The 21,007-nt window shown below is 40.5% G+C and overlaps 1 protein-coding gene across 6 annotated transcripts in view; it reads right to left on the bottom strand.

Annotated features, from left to right (window-relative positions):
• Window positions 1–20,233, bottom strand: part of LOC149317012 (enoyl-CoA delta isomerase 2-like) — a 63,996-nt gene extending 43,763 nt beyond the window's left edge. For 2 of the 6 annotated variants that reach the window (XM_089516671.1, XM_089516670.1), the window contains exons 1-2: window positions 20,179–20,233; window positions 19,474–19,517 (exon numbers count right to left, since the gene is read on the bottom strand). In XM_089516671.1, coding sequence (XP_089372797.1) covers window positions 19,474–19,511 — 38 coding nt within the window. In that variant the 5' untranslated portion in view covers window positions 19,512–19,517; window positions 20,179–20,233. The other 4 variants (XM_089516673.1, XM_089516672.1, XM_089516669.1 and 1 more) reach the window with 4 other exon arrangements.
• Window positions 20,234–21,007: the final 774 nt, after the last annotated feature.

Genomic DNA, 21,007 nt, shown 5'->3' on the forward strand with positions numbered 1-21,007 from the left:
GACATCAACTGTTAGGGACAGGAATTCAGTTTTGCTTCAATAATTGGCATTCCTGATGCCAAGTTGTGATACATAATGAAGTTATTATTTTAGAATTGGGTACTGTCCAGGTTGGTTTTCCCATTTAACTCATCTGTCCTTAGCCAGATAATCAAAGTGGTCCCTATAAGCAAATAATAATAATAATAATAATAATAATAATAATTTTATTTATATTTTCCCGCCTCTTCCAGGTGGATCGAGGCGGGATTACAAGCAATAAAATACATACAAACACATCAATCAAATACAATAACAATAATGCTTCAATTAAAAACTAACTCTATCATAAAATAATGATAAAAATAAATTATACAAAAGTCAAAGAGGTGGAACAATATCTTTTCACAAGGTCAGGTGGATAAGCTCGCCGGAAGAGATATGTCTTAATCACCATCTTAAATACTTCCAAGGAGGCAATGAGACAGATCTCTTCTGGAAGACTATTCCACAATTTTAGAGCAGCTGCAGTAAAAGTTCTTTGGGAAGTCAATACAAGTCTGGTCGTTTGTTGTTCGAACAAGTTCTTCCCACTTATTCTGAGAGTGTGGGGTGGATTATGTAGGGAGAAGCGCTCCCGCAAGTAACTCTGGCCCAAGCCATGTAGGGCTTTAAAGGTAATAACCAACCTTGTACTGCTCCCGGAAGCTAATCAGCAGCCAATGAAGAGATTTTAAAACAGGTGTGGTCAATCCTGGAAGAACCGGTAACCAATCTGGCTGCCATATTGTGAATCAACTGAAGCTTCTGAACTTGGTACAAGGGTAGCTCCACGTAGAGTGCATTACAGAAATTAAGATGAGAGATTACCAGTGCTTATACCACTGCTTCAAGGTCCTTTCGGTCCAGGTAGGGACACAGTTGGCATATCAACTGAGGTTGATACCAAGCATGCCTGGCTGTCGCATCTACGTGAGATGACAACTGTAGGGATGAGTCCAGGAGTACTCCCAAACTGCGAACTTCATCCTTTAGGGGAAGTGTGACTCCATCTAGGATTGGTTGACACCTCAACCTGGAGTTCCTATTGCAAGTACCTCCATTTTCTCTGAATTCAACTTGAGTTTGTTTTCCCTCATCCAGCCCATTACCAACTCAAGACAGACATCCAGAGGGGAGATGTCATTCTTAGTGAGGGATGATGGGATTTGTGGTACAACATTTAGAAGGTCATGCATTCACCTTCCCTGCTTTATATTATAGAGGCTTGTGGTGTTTTTTAGATTTAAGAAAACAACAATACAGAAATAAGAAGTAGTGGCAATGGCACGTGCACCGCACCCCATAAACGAGTCCCACTGTTTTCAATGGGGCTCGAGCATACACGGTAGTTGCCTTACTCAGGGGTGGGGGTCTGGAACAGATCCCCCACATAAGGAAAGGGTGCAGTGTACAAAAAACAGAAACAAGACCTGACCAACACAATCACCAAGGAAACGAACAACTTGATCAAAAACTCCTCCATTGAGCCAACCGTATGCCAAAGTTCATGTAAATCTGAAGCTCTCCAACTAAGACTGTGGATTTTGATATGACTCGTGGATAAGTTGAGGATAAAAGGGCCATGTAGCAAAAGATGTAAAGGACAAAGTCTACTGTCTTCATCCATAAATGTCTTATTCAGATTCTTCTAAGCCTGATTCCTTTCAGCACTCCTTTGAGGGGAAGTACGAAAGAGGTGCCACACTGCCATTTTCCCACCCCACATTTAAAAAGGCCAGAAGCGGCATCATGGTGGAAAGAGTAGAAAGGATTGGTGCTTCTTTCGGGTGTTACTGGGATGGACTAAGCTCTTACCTTTTGCTACTCTACTCAGAGAAGGGGAAGAGTTAAAATTATAATAATTTAAAATTAAAATTAAAATTTCCACATTGACCTGTGGATAAGTCAACCCAGCTTTTTGAGGTCAATTTTTTGACTAAAATTTCTAGACTTATACATGAGTATATACAGTAATCAGCATGCTCTCTATTCCTTCATACAAGACATAAAAGCATATTTCCTGTTCTTATGACACAAAACTAAATGGCATTTTGGACAACTTATTTGGCTTTATTTCATGAATGTGAAAACTGAATATTAAGATTTTGGTAACATATCAGCTTTGAAACTGGCAATCTCTTATTTGATCAAGTAGATCTTGCATTGATTATGCACAGTATTTACATAAAATTGGCAGCTTCCATTTATTCAGAAGTTATGTATTTAAAAGTGAGTGGGCATCCACCACTCATTAACACACTGAACTGTGTACAGACTACTGTTTCAACAGAGCAGGAAGAGTAATGCTGACTTACTGTTATTGTAGTAACTGCCCTCTCCTGTGACTGGTAGCTTAATACCATTATTAACCACAAAAGAGGAAAATCACTATGGAGCAGGCTCCTTTGCTCCATTTTCCCAGTTGCAGCCCCTTTGCTTCCAGTCAGCAGAGTGATGAAACTGATCCAGTCAGATCACAAGTAGCTCCAGGTCTAATTAGCATTAAACATTGCTTAAACCAGTTTGACAGGGATCAGCACTTCAAACTGCACCTGGCAGATACATTAAGAAATCCCACACATATACCATAGGGAACAGCATCCCTGTTCTCAAATCTCTTTTAAAAAGCTATTGTCCCTGGGTAGCCTTACAGCCAGCGTGACATATTGGTTTGAGAGTTGGAATATGACTCTGGAGACCAGGGTTCAATTCCTACTCGATCATGAAACCCACCGGGTGACCTTGGGCAAGTCATATGCTCTATGCCTCAGGGAAAGACAATGCCAAACCACTGAGGAAATTTTGCCAAGAAAACCCCATGATAGGTTTGCCTTAGGGTCACCATAAGTCATACAACACAGCCTTACAGTTTGATCCTGTCTTGCTGTGTCACCAATGAAGTTAATAAGATGGAACCTTTTAACTTCTGCATCTTGAACTATGATGTCACTCTATATTGATACTGAAAGGTAACGAAGGGAGGTGATACTATTCTTGGAATATTTTCCAAAATATATATTTTTAAGAATTTTCTAATTTTTCATTACCTCTCCTAGTACTATATTGTATTCAACATTTACATCATTTATAAATGTTAAACAGCTTCCTTGAGCATTCCAGATGCTTTGGGAAATTTATCTAGTATCCCAGAATGTCACTAAACGTTTGCCATTGCCCCAAAATGCATCTTTCTTTCTGAGGCCCTTGTCCTTCACTTCCCTCCTTGCTGAAGCAGCCTTTCTCCATCTTTCCCCGTGGCTGCTGCCTTCTGTACCATCAATGCACTCACTGCCCACTCCACTCCCATCACTGCTGCCCTGCCCCATCTTCACTAGTTATGTTCTCCTTTTCTCCTTAGAAGATGAAAAATGTGGATACCCTCATTGCCACTGCAAGAGTCAGCTGTATCATGTTTGTGATTATTACCAGTATTATTATTAAAATTAATATTAATATCCCACCCTTTTCTCAAAACTGGGTTGATTACACAGTCCAGGTGGAGTGGATTTAGGAAATGATCTGCTACACAGATTGGCAAAGAGACAAATAAATGGACTGAAGAGTAAAGAAACTGGAACCCTCCCTAGGAGCTAACATGACTTAACTGAGACTATCATCATATCTCTGACTCATCATGAGTAGATGGGAAAGTGGAAGGCAGTAAGAAAACAGAAAGTTTGCATTGCAGGTGGATAAATTCAATCAGGGAAAATGAATTTGCAAGATGTAAGCAGACTGTTAATGACAGGATGTCTTGGGGGCCTCCCATTCATAGGGCCACTCTTAGGTGAAGCTAACTTGATGGCACAAAACAACAGCAACAGAGTCCATAGATGTCTTTTGGATTTGAATCCAAACATTACATGAATCCTGTTGCTAAGTAATTACACTGCTCAAATCAGATCAACCAAAGATAAGGAAAGTTTCTGAATGTTACAGAAAATAAAGCAATCATTTTGAGAGTTTACTTCCTGACAGTCTACTTACCAAACAAGAACAGAATGTGAGGCAGGTGTTTTTTTTTGGAGGGGGGGAGAAAAAGCTTGCTGTTTCATTAATAACTGGAAACTTTTATGATGTTTAGGTTCTATTGAAGAAATACATTAATAAACAATAAAAATGTTTAAATATATTTAACAAGTGTTAATGAGAAAATTATCAAAAATACTCAGGTTGGAGAATATTATCCAGAAATGTATTCTTGAGAATTTTACAAATTTTATTTGAGGCAGATGCATGAAAACAAGTGTTTAGAATCTAGGCAACAGACTGCATTCCCAAATATCCTCCCATGAACAATATTTGCCCAAGAAAATCTATCAAACCACAATATTAAATATGTCATGAACCATACAGTTCATCTTTTGTGAAATATCTGTGTGTTTGTGTGTGCATGTATATATACACCCACTTTTTGACAAATGTAAGGAATCTCCCTCTCTCTCTAATTCCTTACATTTGTCACCAAAAAAGAGAGAAGACTTTGCACATCGTTTTATCTCTATTCATACTGAGCACTTAGTGCTACATTGCATCTTGGAAATGTTCCTTCTCTATGATGGATTGCATGTGCCACATTCTAAATGAGAACTGAACTCATTAGTTCAACTTCCAATTTGTTAGTTCAACCTCCAAGCCATTCTGTGTTATCAAGCTACTATGGTCCATGCAGCAGAACCTTCCAATTAGCTCATTCAGAAAGGGCAGATACTCATGATTAAACAATGGTTCTGTCTCTCTCCATACTCAGTTTCCAGAGGACTGTAACAGAGCTTCTCGCAATTCACTACAATTAGAAAGACAGGAAGAGGGAAATTGTTATTTGCAAAAGGAAATTATTCTGCAGCATCACAAATGCAAACTAGTTAATTCATCCAACCCTGGATCAGTCTCAGAACCTGTTAGTGTCAAACTACATGCAATATGCTAATATATGGCAGCCTGTCTGGTAAATGGAAGAGGCGAAATGGAAGGGCTATCCCTTGGCTGCAGCAACATTTCCATTTTAAATCTGCTTAGTATTTGTGAACACTTCAAACTAAATACATTTTAAATGGGTGGACTGTTATTGTATTTAATAACAATAGACAACATACTGCAACAATATACAAACAGGCTCTTCTCCAGAGACACACTCCATTTTTTCATTTTGGTCAGAGTGATAAGGGTCGTCCTAAGCCTATGTGCACCACGACCTAAAGTCTCAAATTTTTTAATTTCTGCCTTTTATTAAAACTTAAAAATAGATCACAAACTGAAAAACCTGTTCACTCATTGTGTTTGGAACACAGAACCCTACAATTATCTGTTTTTCTAAAACATCTGTGAATTTTCTTGCCACAATTAAGCTCTGAACTGTTTGCTTAAAATAACTTTGAAATTCATTAAGAGACCACTGTCACTGAAAATGCATGAGGTTATCACATGGAAACTGTCACTTAGTTTTCAGAAGGAAATGAAGGGTCAGAGGTAACGGGTCAAAGGTTCTGCTTGCATTAAAAATAACCCTGCAAATACTGCTAAACAGAATTGAAATGTTCTTTTAATGAAGTTTTAATTGGTACAAAATTTCATGTCTTGACATTTCTTCTCTCTACCATCATTATTCTATCTTCTATTATTCTGCCACACTCAAGAATTTCAAAGCGTATATGAATCTCTAGTTTTGTTTTATTCCACAGAAAAGGGGTCAATCACAAGTTCAGGTGAACTTTCAAAAAGGAAAAGCAGCTGCTCCAGGCAAGGGCTGCTACCACACTGCAAAATGGATGCAGTTTGACACTTCCTAAACTGTCATGGCTTCATCCTATGGAATCCTGGGATTTGTAGTTGTTGTGGTACCAGAGCACTCTAGCAGAGAAAGCTAAATATTTCACAAAACAACAAATCCCAGAATTCCACAACACTGAGCCATGTCCATTAAAGCAGTATTAAACTGCACTAGTTCTACAATGTAGCTGCATCCAAGATGAGGCATGCCTTATTCAACTTTCTTTCATTTCAGAGCAACCAACCATATAAAATGCAGTATCCCTGTATTGTGTATAATTACACAAAACAACAGTAAGTAAGCTACCAAAGACTCAAGTTATTCAATAAGCAATGCATCTGAATAATCTCAAATGACCTTATTTGTGTGAGGAAGGTCACAATTTACTAGGGTTTAAAAACTGGGATTACAACCCCCAAAAATGTTGATCCAACAAAGAGTTATTGATACCTTCATGTACAGTACATTCATCTCTTAATGTGTAAGCCTTCCAACAGGTCTTCAGCTAGGCAGGTTCCAGCACTAGTTGTTGCTCTTTTCTGTGCCTTCAAGACATTTTCAACTTGTGGCAACCTTAAGTCAAACTTATCATGGGGTTTTCTTGGCAATATTTGTTCAGAGCATCTGACTAGCCCAAGGTCACCCACTAGGTTGAGAATCAAAACCTGGTCTCCAAAGTCACAGTCTAGCACTCAAACTCCTATGTCACACTGTAAAACTGAGTCTCCCACATCTGTTCAGTTGGCATGTAAACTGCTTTCTCAAGGAATTAGCATCAGAACTGTCCCTTTCCCAACCCCCATCCCAGTTCTGGCATGCTCCAATCTGACAAACATGTAAGCCAATGTGTCAATTCCTGTTTGACCGGATGGGAAAGAGAACAAAGCTCCCACCTTTTTTAAATACTTGTGCAAAAGAGAAAATTTCAGCAAGCACATCAACCAACTTATATGATAATTGACTCCATCTAAATTTCTATATACTGGCCCACTCACTCCCAATTTTCAGTTACAGTGCATTATAATTAAATATTTGCTGCTTTAATAACTGTATGAAAGGGATGGCAAAGATTACTACCACAATGCCCCAAATTACTTTTTCTGTAGTTTCTCCTGCATGCAGTCATAGAAAGCATGTGCCAAATACATTTTAACTACTGTGTAGGACAATCCTGTAAGCAAATTTTTAATAAAAATGTCATACTGAAGATGGAGCAAGCTTGTTTTCTGCAGAGAATAGGACCTGGAGCAATGGGTTCAAGCTACAAGAAAACAGATTCCACCTAAAAGTAAGGAAGAGCTTCCTGACAATAAGAGCTGTTTGATAGTGGAATACGATGCCTCAGAGAGTTGTGGAGTTTTCTTCTTTAGAGGTTTTTTAAAATAACAGGCCTCCAAAATTTGATCACCAGATTCCTAGGTGGTTCTGCCTTGACCAGAATGCTCTCCAACTGATCCCATTCCCAAAATTGCACTAATCTTTAAGGTAATTGGGACAAACACCACCACCACCCTGCCATGTAATAAAGACTTTTGGAAACAGCAGCACAGTGATCTGGCACTGCACATGCTTTCTCTATAGTCCTGTCCAAAGCCAAAGACTTCCTACTCTTCCTTTAAGTCTGAGGCTTGCAGAGATCAAGTGACGAGGGGGGTGGTGGTGGTTGGAAAATATTGCATGGAACCCTGGAACAAGAAGAAGCAACTAAGAATTTACCAATAACAGCTGGTTAGTGAACCAAGCCAACGTTTCTGCTTACCATCCGTATTAATTCATTCTTCTAATGACCCAGCTAGATAGGTACATGAGTGAGATCGCAACCTTCTTCCCATTTACCCCAAATAGAAAACCACACTGAATTCAATGGGACTCACTTCTGAGTAGACATATGTGACATTGCTGTTATTTTCTTTTCAACAATGGGAATAAAAGCAGAGAAGATCTCAACTAAACCAGGTATTTCCAGGTTTGTATCCTCGAGTGGTATGCTACATTCCTGCCCTTTCTATGAGCTAAAATTTTGAAGATAGCTTTAACAGATGATGACACTACAGCTTATGCATCTCAGTTGATTTGTATGCATGAAATATATCCCAACCTTATATAAAAATGCCAGTCACCCTTGAGATTCTATAAAATTATGTTTGGCACAAATGATTAAAAAATTACATGTTATTTTCTGTAAGCATGCACATTTCCATACCCAGCAAACATGAATTACTGTTGCATATACACCAGTGTTTCATGAAACCATCCCATAGCATAAATAGACTGTGGGAATATAATTCTCTAATTATCCATGCATGCTTGTCAAGGAACTTTGACTGGGTTAGGGCTCTGACAGTGTGGACATGAGTGTCCAAGTTTAATGTCTTCCATTAAAACAATGCTGTTGTTGTTTTGTGGTGAGAAACTAGCACCCACACAACTGTGCTTAATGCATAAAGCATGGACCTGCCCTAACCACAGAAGCCCAAAGGAGTCATAAATACAAACCATTTATGTTTTTAGTATATTTTATTATCTGTACTGCCTATTTTGTTTTATCTCACATTATGTTTCTGTGTGTGTAGGGGGGGGGGGGTTTAAATTGGATTTTAATATTGTATTTTAGTACTGTATTTTATATTATTGAATAGTATATAAATGTTTTATTCTGCAACTGTTTGTAAAGTGTCACGTACATGGAAGGATGCTATATAAATAAACGATAATAATAACAATAACTGGGATTTTATGGAAGTTTTGCTCGTTTTAGGTGTGTGTCTTGTGCTGATTTTCTAAATCTGCCATGTGAACTTAATTCTAACTTAATCCAACTGTGGTTCACATGATTCCTTCTACACAGAAAATTATGTCACCCCAAATTCCAAGGATTTTTTTTCTTGAGGAGAAAAATAATCATCAATACCACTTCTGAGATGAACTTGCCTGATATTTGCATTAGGTTTCTGAGCTCCTCCTCACTGTTATTTTGTCAGCAGAAGAAGAGCAGTTGAGGACAAGAGAGATCATTTAATTTGCTATTTCTGAAAACTATGGCAAGTGAGGGTCACCAGGTCCTCTTTGCCTGCTTTTAAACAGGCTCTTAACATCACATCCATATGCTTTCTTACTCAGAAGTAGGTCTCACTGTGTACACAAGACTGCAGCCTATATCATTTTAGTACATCTTAGGGCTTTTATTTTTAATCTACTGGTGTTAGTGCAGTTTTGAGGATGCCATTTTACTGCTATTTGTTTTATTATGTTTATTTTATCATGATTTATTATAAGACATCTTCAGTCTATCACAGAAAAACTGGACATAACATGTCCAAACAAATGCCCAGGCAAAGATTCACTAGATTTTAGGTCCATAGTGATCAAACATTAAGTTCCCGTGCTGCATGTCTGGTGTTTTTTCTTGTATGCTTAATATTGTTTTTAAAAGACATATTGGAGGCTTAAGGTGTCTGCAAACTTAATTGGGGCAGTGTGCATTAACCTACTCAGGGCTCCAGAATACTAACTGATATTAGGACTGAGTTACATGGACTGTCAGCATTAATTCACTTTCCTTGTAAACTAAGTAATTAGTACATTAGAGTTAAATTTTCACTTTGGTACTGCATCTGTTTTCACTCTTCATCATCTGCAAATAGTTGTAACGCTGGGAACAAGGGGGCATTAAAAAGGCCCTTGGGAAGGAGAAAGGAGATATTCTCCCCAATCCTTTTCCTCACAAGAGAGAGGCAGAAAAAGTTGGCCATGGCTTCTCCTGACAACAGATTTGCCAGGTTTTCAAAACAACAAAAAACACTCCAGATTTATAACATGTGGGGTTGGCAAGTGGGTACAGGTTGATTTTCCCTTATATCTGGAATATTCCAAAAACCAAAACGTTTTTCATGCATGGCTGCGTTAATGATACTTTAGCTTTCTGATGGTTCAGTGTACACAAACTTTGTTTCATGCACAAAATTATTAAAAAAGATTGTGCATAAAATTACATTTGTGGTATGTGCATAAGATATATATGAAATGTAAGTGAATTTCATGTTTAGATTTGAGTCACATTTCCAATATATTTTATTATGTACATAAATGTAAATACAGAGATAGTGTGGCATACTGGTTTGACTGTTGGACAACTCTTGAGATCAGGGTTCAAGTGCTACCTCAGCAATGAAACCCACTAGGTGACCTTGGACAAGTCACATACTCTCAGCCTCAGAGGAAAGCAATGGAAAACGTCCTCTGAACAAATCTTGCCAAGAAAACCCCATGATAGGTTTGCCTTAGGGTTGCCTTAAGTCAGAAATGTCTTGAAGGCACAAACCAGTATCAATACAAATAGTTATTCCAAAATCTAAAAAATGCTTCTGGTCCCAAACATTTTGGATAAGGGAGCCTCAACCCGCAGTGGCTATTAAAAAGGGGGTGTTTGAGGGGGTTTTCTGTTTGTTTGTTTTTACATTTTGTTCAGTTTATGGTCCAAAACACACTGCAGAAATAATCCAATTTGATACAGCTTTAACTACCCTGGCTCAATGCTAGGGAATCCTGGGAACTGTAGTTTTGTGAGACATTTAGCCAGCTCTCTCTGCCAGAGAGCTCTGGAGACACAATAAACAATAATTCCCACAAACCCCTAGTATGAAACCAGGGCAGTTAAAATGGTCTCAAACCAGATTGTTTCTGTAGTGTGTTTTGAACAAAAGTTTTTTTTAAAGCTTTCCATCCTTCAAATGGAGGACATTCCTTACCATAAGGGACACTTGCCAGTCCTATAAAAAGCTTTCCAACCCTCTGATAAAGGAACATCACTAATTATGAGGGGCACCTGACAGCCATAGACACACAGACACACAAGCTACTGTTGTTGTTTGTGTGCCTTCAAGTTGAACCTACTAAAACAAAAGACAGTACTTGCCCATAGGTGTAAGCTGTTGGTTATCAACTTTAAAGCCCTACATGGCTTGGGCCCGAGTTACTTGTGGGAATGCCTCTCCTTACACAATCCGCCCCGCACTCTCAGAGTAACTGGGAAGAATGTGTTAGAATATGTTCCAACTATGCTTACATTGACTTCTCAGAAAGCTTTTACAGTGGTTGCTCCGAAACTATGGCATGATCTCCCGGAAGAGATCCGTTTTATTACCTCCTTGGACGCGTTCAAGAGGGCACTTAAGACGGATCTCTTCTGGCAAGCTTATCCACCTGTCCACAATTTCACTACTGGACAAATTATTGCATTACCACCCCACGGATTTAGTGTTATATTAACTGCGCCATTTTATTGATGTATTTTTAAAATATATTTTATATTAATGTATATGTTTTAACTGGTTGTAATCCCATCTTGATCCACCTGGGAGAGGTGGGAAAATACAAATAAACTATTATTATTATTATTATTATTATTATTATTATTATTATTGAGAAACCATACTTGCCTATAGGGAATCACCAGAGAATACCTGCCCATAGGGAGACATTGAATACTTGCCCAATGTTTTCCTACAGGCAAGAACATGCTATAAGACATTTTCTCCTATGTTTCCCTGCAGACAAGTATTCTCCAATGTTTCCCTATGAGCAAATATTCCCCAATGTTTCCTGCATGGCAGAATGGGCTTGGACTGGATGGCCCTTGTGGTCTCTTCCAACTCTATGATTCTGTGGGCAAGTATCCTCCTATGTTTCCCTATGGGCAAATACTACTCAACGATCCCTGGCTGTGTTGAACAGAGAGATGGGATATAAATAAACTTATTATTATTATTATTATTATTATTGGCATGTATTCCCCAATGTTTCCCTATTGGCAAGTATTATTTATTTATATATATAGCACTGTAGATTTGCACTATCCCACTATGTTCCCCTATGGGCATATATTCTCCAATGTTTCCCTATAGGTAACTCTTCCTCAATGTCTCTCTATGGGCAAGTATCCCCCAAAGATCCTCAATGGGCAAATATCCTCCAATGATCCTCAATGGGCAAATATCCCCCAACGTCTCCCTATGGGCAAACATTCCCCAATGTCTTCTATGGGCAAATATCCCCCAATGCTCCTCTACGGGCAAATATCCCCCAATGATCCCCTATGGGAAGTCTCCCCCAATGATCCCCTATGGGCAAGTATCCCCCTCTGTCTCCCTATGGGCAAGTATCCCCCTATGTCTACCTATGAGCAAATATCCCCCAATGATCCCCTATGGGAAGTCTCCCCCAATGATCCCCTATGGGCAAGTATCCCCCTCTGTCTCCTTATGGGCAAATATCCCCCAATGATCCCCTATGGGCAAGTATCCCCCAATGATCCCCTATGGGAAGTCTCCCCCAATGATCCCCTTTGGGCAAGTATCCCCCTCTGTCTCCCTATGGGCAAATATCCCCCAATGATCCCCTATGGGAAGTCTCCCCCAATGATCCCCTATGGGCAAGTATCCCCCTCTGTCTCCCTATGGGCAAATATCCCCCAATGATCCCCTATGGGCAAGTCTCCCCCAATGATCCCCTTTGGGCAAGTATCCCCCTCTGTCTCCCTATGGGCAAGTCTCCCCCAATGATCCCCTTTGGGCAAGTATCCCCTATGTCCGTCTCTCACCTAACCCCAGAGAGCGGGCGGCGAGGGCACAAGAGAGTTCGCATCAGGAAGGCGACAGCAGAAGCAGCAGCAGCGGACATGGCTCCTACCTGCAGCCCAGGGAGAAGCTAGAGAGAGAGAGAGAGCCCTAAATCTCCTCTCCTCTCCTGGAGGCCTGCTGCTGCTGCCTGGCTCCAGGGCCCGAGGAGGAGGCGCCTCAGTCCCTGAGGGAGGAGGAGCAGAAGGGGAAGGCGGGCGAAGGAGGAGGGAGGCCTAGCAGTGAGCGAGGCGCCTCCTGCTGCCTTCCCTCCTGACTAGGGAGGATTCCCAAAGAAAGGCCCAGCCAAGGCTCGCCTAGATTTTAGGCTCAAACATTAAAGTCCTTGTTGTGCTGCGTCTCTGGTGTGTCTTCTCTTCTGTGTTTGATTTCTCAGTAAAGGACATCTTGGGGCTCAAGGTGTCTCCACACTTCATTGGGCCAATGTGCATTATCTTACTCAGGCCCCCAGAATAACCAACTAGTATTGGGAAAGAAACATCCAGAGGTAGCTGTGTTGGCCATATAGCAAACCCAATAACATCCAAACAATGATGCTTTTATGGAGCCAACCAAAATGCACAATATATATGTTGCAAGCTTTCAAAGTCACACCAGCTTCTTCATCAGGCAAACAGGAAAAAAATGAAATGGAAGATGTTAGTCATAGCACTGCATTTTCTGTTTCTGGTCTTAGTCCAGATGGTACACAACAGCAACAACAATAACAACAACAAGGATCAGGGAGATCACCTATTGAAATAGCAAACCTAATAACATCCAAACAATGATACCTTTATCGGGCCAACCAAAATGCACAATGCATGCTACAAGATTTCAAAATCAAACTGGCTTCATCAGGCAAACAGGAAAAAAAAGAAATTGAATTCGATAGTCATAGGTCTGTGTTTTCTGCTCCTTAGTCGTGCTCAAAATGAAGGACGTTTTGTTTTGTTTGTTGGAAACGTAGGAAATGTTCTGGAAAAGGAGGATCTCTGGTCACGCTCTCACAGTGCCAAAGAACAGTAATATCCAAAATCCACAAAACTGTGGGGCCAACAAAAATGCATGTTGCAAGGAAGAACAAGGAAAGGGGTTTATTAATACCATGGGGGGGGGGCATCTCTTGATTTGCATTCACACTTTCTTTGGAGGTCTTTAAACAGAGGCTGGATGGCCATCTGTCGGGGATGCTTTGATTGAGAGTTCCTGCATGGCAGAATGGGGTTGGACTGGATGGCCCCTCTTCCAACTCTATGATTCTATGATTCATTCAGATGGGTGTACAGGCAAACTCCCCTTGAATGGCAAGCATGCCAACGATTGCAAGCCTTGATGTATGTGAGCTGCCCTCACAGGAACATGGTAAATATTTTTATAAGCTTGCCATCTTCTGTTCACTTATGCCAAATGCAGCACAGGTAAGGTTGGGTCTCCAGTTTCCAAAATGCTTGGGACCAGAAGGGGATTTTTATGTTGGTTTATTTATTTATTTTGGATTGTGGAATACAGTACCTGTATTTCCATATACTGTACATAATCAGATATCTTCCAACTCTGCTTCTGAGTAAGTGTTGTTGCGTGCCTTCAAATAGTCCCCAACTTATGGTGACCCTATTGTGGGGTTTTCTGAGGCGGAGAGTGTGTCACCCAATGAGTTTCCATGGCTGAGTGGAGATTTGAACCCTGGTCTCCACAGTCATAGTCTAACACCACGATAACACCACACTGGCTTCTCTAAAGTGTTATTATTTACTATTATATTTAGTTATATATTTCTCTCCAAATTGTAATTCAAGGAATGCACAATTTAATAAGAATGAGACAGTTAAAAACATTAAAAGTGAGCGGGATATAAATACTTTAAATAAATAAATGGATTAAAATGGAGTGAAACTATTTATAATACTAAAATGATGTAACCTACACTTCAGAAGATTGAAAGCAATGAGACAGTATGGGACCCGCAGCCTGTTCTTTGAAAACTTTCTGTTTTAAATGCTTTGGGAATAAAAAGATCTTGGTTGTATTCTCAAGTTTGGCAGTGTCAGAAGGGAAGCCTGCCTTGGATCACCTACCCTCTGGTGATAGGGCTTCCATGATGCAGAAAATGACTCTTTCCTTCAATACTCTGAATCATCATAACAGTGGGCATTTCAATGCTTTGTATAAAACATTTTCTTTTCATTTCTGCCAGGTTTTCCTTGGTCTGCTGTTTACACAGCTAGCTTGCTGTCCTTCAGTGGTTCCCCCGGCCTTTTGAATTTACTTCCATTATCTGAATCACAATTGTACGGCTATGTTAAGTTCTTTTTAATCTTTACATTGTGTGCCATACCTTCTCATTACCCATAAGGAATAACAAGTTTAAAGAAAGAGCTTTGCCTTATTTGCAGTTTCAATAGCCTCTCTAGTAGAACAATGATAAATATTTGATGGGTCAGAGTAAACATTACAGGTGCTTTTGTACTGTTCAGAAGTGTAATAACCAAGCCTTTTACTCAACAGATGGAGGTATTCAAACAGTGAATTTACTGTCCTGTCTCCAGGGGTGACCTACTTATTAACAAGGACAGAGGGAGAAACCCCTAAATCCCCAGAGGACTGTGTTTGCAGTCTTGGGGTGCTCCTTGATCCATCACTCCAGATGACTAATCAGGTAAATGAGACAGTCAGGAGTGCCTGTTATCAGCTTTGGCTGATAGACCAGCTGCGCCCCTTCCTGGAAGTTAAAGACCTTGAAACTGTTGTAGATGCGCTGGTAACCTCACGTCTGGATTTCTATAATGCACTCTACATGGGGCTACTCTTGTGTTTGGTTTGGAAACTCCAGTTAGTACAGAACATGGCAGCCAGGCTGGTCTTAGGTACAACTAGAAGAGACCATATAACACCAATTTTGAGATCGCTTACCACACACGAAAGTGTCCTCCAAAAGGCCCCGTTCCGTCACCCAACGCCCAGCCATCCCCATTCAGTGCTATCACTGAGCCCAGTACAAGGGCTCTAAATGGCTTGGGTCCAACCTATCTTCGGGACCGTCTCCTTCCCTATAACCCACCACGCACACTCAGATCCTCTGGGAGGAATTTGCTGCAACCTATAAAAACGAGGTTTTCTGCTACCTCCAGAGGACCTTTTCAGCTACTGCTCCCAGACTATGGAACAGCCTGCTGGATGAGATCCATCACATTACCACCTTGAACAGCTTTTAAAAAGCTGTTAAGATGGATCTCTTCTGGCAGGCCTTTCCCGAATAGATTCCCAGCCACCAAAAAGACATAGCCTGCCACCCTGAGTTCTGCTGCAGTTAATGTTTGTTTTCTTGTCTATTATTTTATGCTATATTTTAAATTGTAAATTGTTTAATTGTATTTTAGGGGTGGGTGGGATATGTGAATGTATGTTTTAATGTTGTAAACCGTCCTGGTTGTGTTACACAGAGGAGCAGGATAAAAATAAATTTTATTATTATTATTATTGTTGTTGTTGTTTTAGTGTTTTGCAAATGCTGCTCATCGATGCTCATGAGCACAAGAGAAAAGAGAACATGAACTCTGCTGGAAGACTTGCAGCAGAACAAGTAGCCAGAATAGCAGACCATGGCTGCATCTGCACTGCAGAAATAATCCAGTCTGACACTGCTTTACCTGCCATGGCTCCATGCTATGGAATTCTGGAAGTTGCAGTTTTATGAGACATTTAACCTTCTCTCTCAGAGAGCTCTGGTGCACAACAAACTACAATTCTCAGAATCCCAGACTAGCATGGAGCCAAAGCGGTGTCAACCTGGATTATTTCTGCAGTGCAGGCGCAGCCCATGTTCTCTTTTATGCAGGGATTCGAACCCTGGTCCTAGTCGAACACTCAAAGCCTTGCAGCATGCTAGATCTCTAATATGAATGTTACGAGATGACTCAATTCAATTTTTTTGCATGCATAAGGTCATTTACAAAGAAATAAATCCCAGCCTTTTTCTATTTTGTTGACTTCAACCCTTGCTGACTTGTCAGGTCACTGCCCTGCAAAAGAGTTGGGGGGGGGGGGGGGAGAGAGATTGCCATTCCTGGAAGATATTTAATAAATACGGTGCCACAACAGAGAAGGACCTGTATATGCCAGCTATAAGCCTCCATTGCAGTTCTGTGTTACAGTATGATATATTTCTTCCTTCTCTCTTTCCTTTCCTTGCTTTCCTGCCACTAGGAGCGGGCCCCAGCTCTCCCAGGAATTGTTGCTTTGACTTTTGGGCCAAACGACCCCTTCATATTAAGAGCATAACCTCTTACTACAGGACTGACTCTGAATGCAACCTGGAGGCTGTCGTGTAAGTATCAAAAATCCCTCCTTTTCCAATGATTAGTTCCCCTTAATATTCAGCTATCTGCAGAGGTCTCACTTGGAGACAGCAGATACTCTGTTCTTCATTCATGCCATGACAATTTGGTGACAATTTGGTGAAGTCTCCCAGAGTTCATGCAGCTGTCTATCTTCTGACATTGCCCACCCTGACGGATGCAGAAATATCAAACCAAAGCCTTCTCTTCTCTTCTCCCTCAGGTATGTTATGAATAATGGCAAGCAGATCTGCGTGAATCCAGCTGTGACTTGGGTGCAAAGGGCAATGTCCATTTTGCAAGAAAAGAAGTAGGAAGAATTGCAGAGAAACAGAGGTCACCCTCGCTCAGCCACAAAAGAAGATGCCAAGAAACAAGCACCTGTTCCCTGATTCTTCTTCTACTGTGTCTCCTTGCATTGCATGCCTCTCACCACTAGGCAGTCAACAAGCTCCAAACTCCACATTTCAAGAGCATTGAAGACAATTTAATTGTTATGTTTTCCTGCCCTTCCTCAAAGTACTCTAGCAACTGTTGTTTGTAGATTGCTTCAAACTATATCTTCCTGCATAGCAGGTTCCTAGAATTTCTTTAGCTCTATGCTTTTAATTTATAGTAATAATGTCAGATCTGTGATGTCTGCACTCCAACCACTAGCCCCATGGCCTTTCAAAATGTAACTTGCATTCAAAAAGCACACTTACACCAGCAGGATTACATAGGGAAGTGCCAAGAGCAACTGATAAACTGATTGTGTTTATTAATTGCTGTCATGTCTACTGAATGCTGGGCTATTCATGCCTTCTTGGCACTCCAATCCCCAAAATTCCCTGGGACGAGGAATTGTGGAATGTGTAGTCTAAGGATGCATCCATGCTGAGTTAATGAAGTTTATTGCACTGGCCCTAAAACGGGCCCAGTGCATTCTAAAACGTGTGCGCGCACAGGTGCGCACAGAACGGGATGAGGCTAAGAACCCTATTTTACCGCATGCTGGAACGCTGCCTTTGCCGCCGGGCATTCGAATTGCGTCCCTGTTCCGTTCCAGAGGGTGCCATTTTGAGAACTGTTCTAAAGTGTTCTCAGAAATGGTGCCCTCTGGAATGGAATGGGGACGCAATTGGAATGCCCGGCGGCAAAGGCAGCATTCCAGTGTGCGGTAAAATAGCCCCATCCCATTCCGTGCGCGCCCCCGCACACGTTTTAGAACTCACTGGGCCCGTTAGAGTGCGATAAACTCTAATATGTGTGTGTGTGTGTGTGTGTGTAAAAGTCCCTTTAGCTGAAACTTGTAGAGATTCCCTAAATCTTAGGGTGTATCCATATTGCAGAATTAAAGCAGTTTGACACCACTTTAAATGGCATGGCTCAATTGTGTTCAGTCCTGGGATTTATAGTTTAGTATTCAGCCTGCTCTTGTAACTCTCTGTACCATCCCAGGATAGAGTCATTGCAGTTAAAGTGGTGCTGTAATTCTGCAATGCGGATGCAACCTAGGAAAACATAATTTTCTCATGTTCTGCTGCCTGTGCTTGTAGCCCTTGCAAACTCAAATCCTCTGGCTTCATCTTGATTCATAAAGCGTCGTCCAAGATGGCTGTCAAAGAGATCGGGAATGGTGTAATGTGGTCACTACTATAGCCTTTTCATTCTGGAGCCATTATTTGAGATCTCCCCCATGAGGGAAGCCTCACTCACCATCAAAAAAATTGAATTGGTTAGATTGGAGGATTGGGCTGGCTGCAATTTTTATGTAGGATGCATTTAAAAGTTTCTGACATTTCTGAGTGTTTTGTGCCATTTTAAAATTGATGCAAACTGCTTTCAATATTTTCCATTTATTTATTTATTTATTTATTTATTTATTTATTTATTTTGAAGAGTATAAGCTGAAACAATAATTACAAAATAAATAAATAAAGTTAATAGCTGCTACATCTTTTTGTTGCCTCTGGTGCCATTGCTTCAGCAGCATCTAGATCTTAGAAATGTTACCATTTTGGCTCGCAACTCCCAAGGTGGCCATGTTGGCTTGGAGATTCTGGGTAGGGTTGCCGGATCTCAGGGCCTAGCCCCAATTTTACAGTTTTAATGGGTCATCTCCAGGTAGGAGAGGAAGGTGCGAATTTTCCGGTTTAGCAAGGTTCAGCTCTGATCAAGAAGAAAGGACTGTGTGTAAGAGCCAGTGTTGTCCGAAGACAGCTCCATGGTCATGTGGCTACCATGACTCCACCAAATGCGGCTACCTTCCCATCAAAGTGGTACCTATTTAGCTCCACTCCCACTTACAGATAAATTGGTGTGCGATCCTAATCGATGCATTGTTCCCACATTTGCCCCAATCTCATTTTTTCCCTCCAAAATAACCCACTTGTGGTTCCCATTCACACAAATCGATTCAAAATGATTTGGTTCCAGCTGGCCGAAGGGGAAATTTGAATTGATTTCAATCTGCTTGTGGTTCAGACTTGTGCGGAATCGATTTATTGAAAAAGAAGCGGAAAAAATCAGCGGGTTAAATGGGTCTAGAGAATGCCCCCCCCCCCCGGAATCGCTGCAACGATTCAGATTAAGTGGAATCCAGGGTCGTTTGAACCAGTTCAAACTGATTCATGATCCAGTTCAAAAGATAGTGGGAATGAGACCTTTATCTATTTAGTGATGAGGAACTATGGGTGTTGTAGTCCAGCTACAACATCTGGAATTGCTGACCCCGGATACTGAATCTTACCTATGAATTGCATGTTCCTGTACTCCTCTGCACAACATGAATCCCTATAATAGGAGAAAGATGGGATATAAGTAAATAATAATAATAATAATAATAATAATAATAATAATATAGCTGGGAACAGCTCTGGCAGATAATATTTGATTTACTCCAGAGTAGGGACACAAAGGACTAGTAATTAAGGAGGCAACAAATGAGGATCTTACTCTTGTGAGAGCTTTGAAAACCAAGATTGTATTTTACAATAACATCCAAAATCCACAAAACAGTGATACCTTGTTTGGGCCAAGCAAAATTCACAAAGCACAGTTGGTCCTCCTTATCCAGGAATTCAAGCATCCACAGCTTGAAAATATTCCAGAAAAGTATAAATTCCCAAAAGCAAATCTTGATTTTGTCATTTTATGTAAGGGACACCATTTTGCTTTGCTATTGTATCGAATGGGACTTGAGCATCTAGAGTTTCATATCCACAGGGGGTCCTGGAACCAAACCCCATTGGATAAGGGCCCCACTGTACACTGTTTTGTGGATTTTGGATGTTGTTATACTTTGCTACATGGCTAACACAGATGGCCTGGCTCTGTTTTAAGGTTCTGTACTGGACTGAAGACTTGTCTATCTCTTTTCAAGATATGCCAACATATGCCCACCATCCCAAGGGACACTTGAAGGATGCTCATAGCCAATCCCAATGTGGCTTACACAAGGCTTGGATGAGGCACCATGACTTCCATTATGATGCACCTCTTGTTCTGTGGCAGTTAAGGTTTCAGCAGGGAGTGGCAGTTAGCAGCTGAGCAAGAAGGACCATGAATGGGGCAGCCAATGGTTGAGTATTTCTTTATTTAATTTTATAAAACAATACATACAACACAATCTATAATTTATATTTATTCTAAACCTTTCTTCTCTTATATTCTTTTAACAAAGCAATGTGTAATTCTCCCTTTTTTCTGATTGTATATATTTTCCCCAAGGATCCCATTCTTTGTAGAAATTTTTTAACATTCCCTTTTTCAACAACATAGTTAATTTGTCCATCTCGTACATGTCCATTACTTTTAATCTCCATTCTTCTATTGTGGGAGTATCCTCCGATTTCCAGTATCTTGCAAATGCCATTCTTGCAGCGATAATCATGTAGAATAATATATATATTTTTCACTCTCCAAATTTAGGGTCTCTTTTATATTCAGAAGATACATTTTGGATCCACTCGCACTTTGAAATTAAATATTTTTTTCATCTCACTATGTATAGCAGGGGTAGGCAACCTTTTTGAGCCGGGGGCCGGGTTGCTGTCCCTCAGACAACTGGGGGGCCGAAGCTAAAAAATAAATAATTAAATATTTTTTTAAAAAATTGAATATATAAATAAACCAGGACAAATGTAGGACAAAATTTTCACATGGAAGACACTTTTTTAAAAAAATGGAGGACATGTGAAAAAATTTGCTGATTTTTAAAAAAATGTTAGTATAAATGCATGTTTCTGAGGCTTCTATAGACAATTGCCCCCCAAAGGCCCCGG

Source organism: Sceloporus occidentalis, unplaced genomic scaffold (assembly GCF_023333645.1).
Source record: "Sceloporus occidentalis isolate IW3139 unplaced genomic scaffold, rSceOcc1.0.p SCAF_3, whole genome shotgun sequence".
NCBI lineage: Eukaryota > Metazoa > Chordata > Lepidosauria > Squamata > Phrynosomatidae > Sceloporus > Sceloporus occidentalis.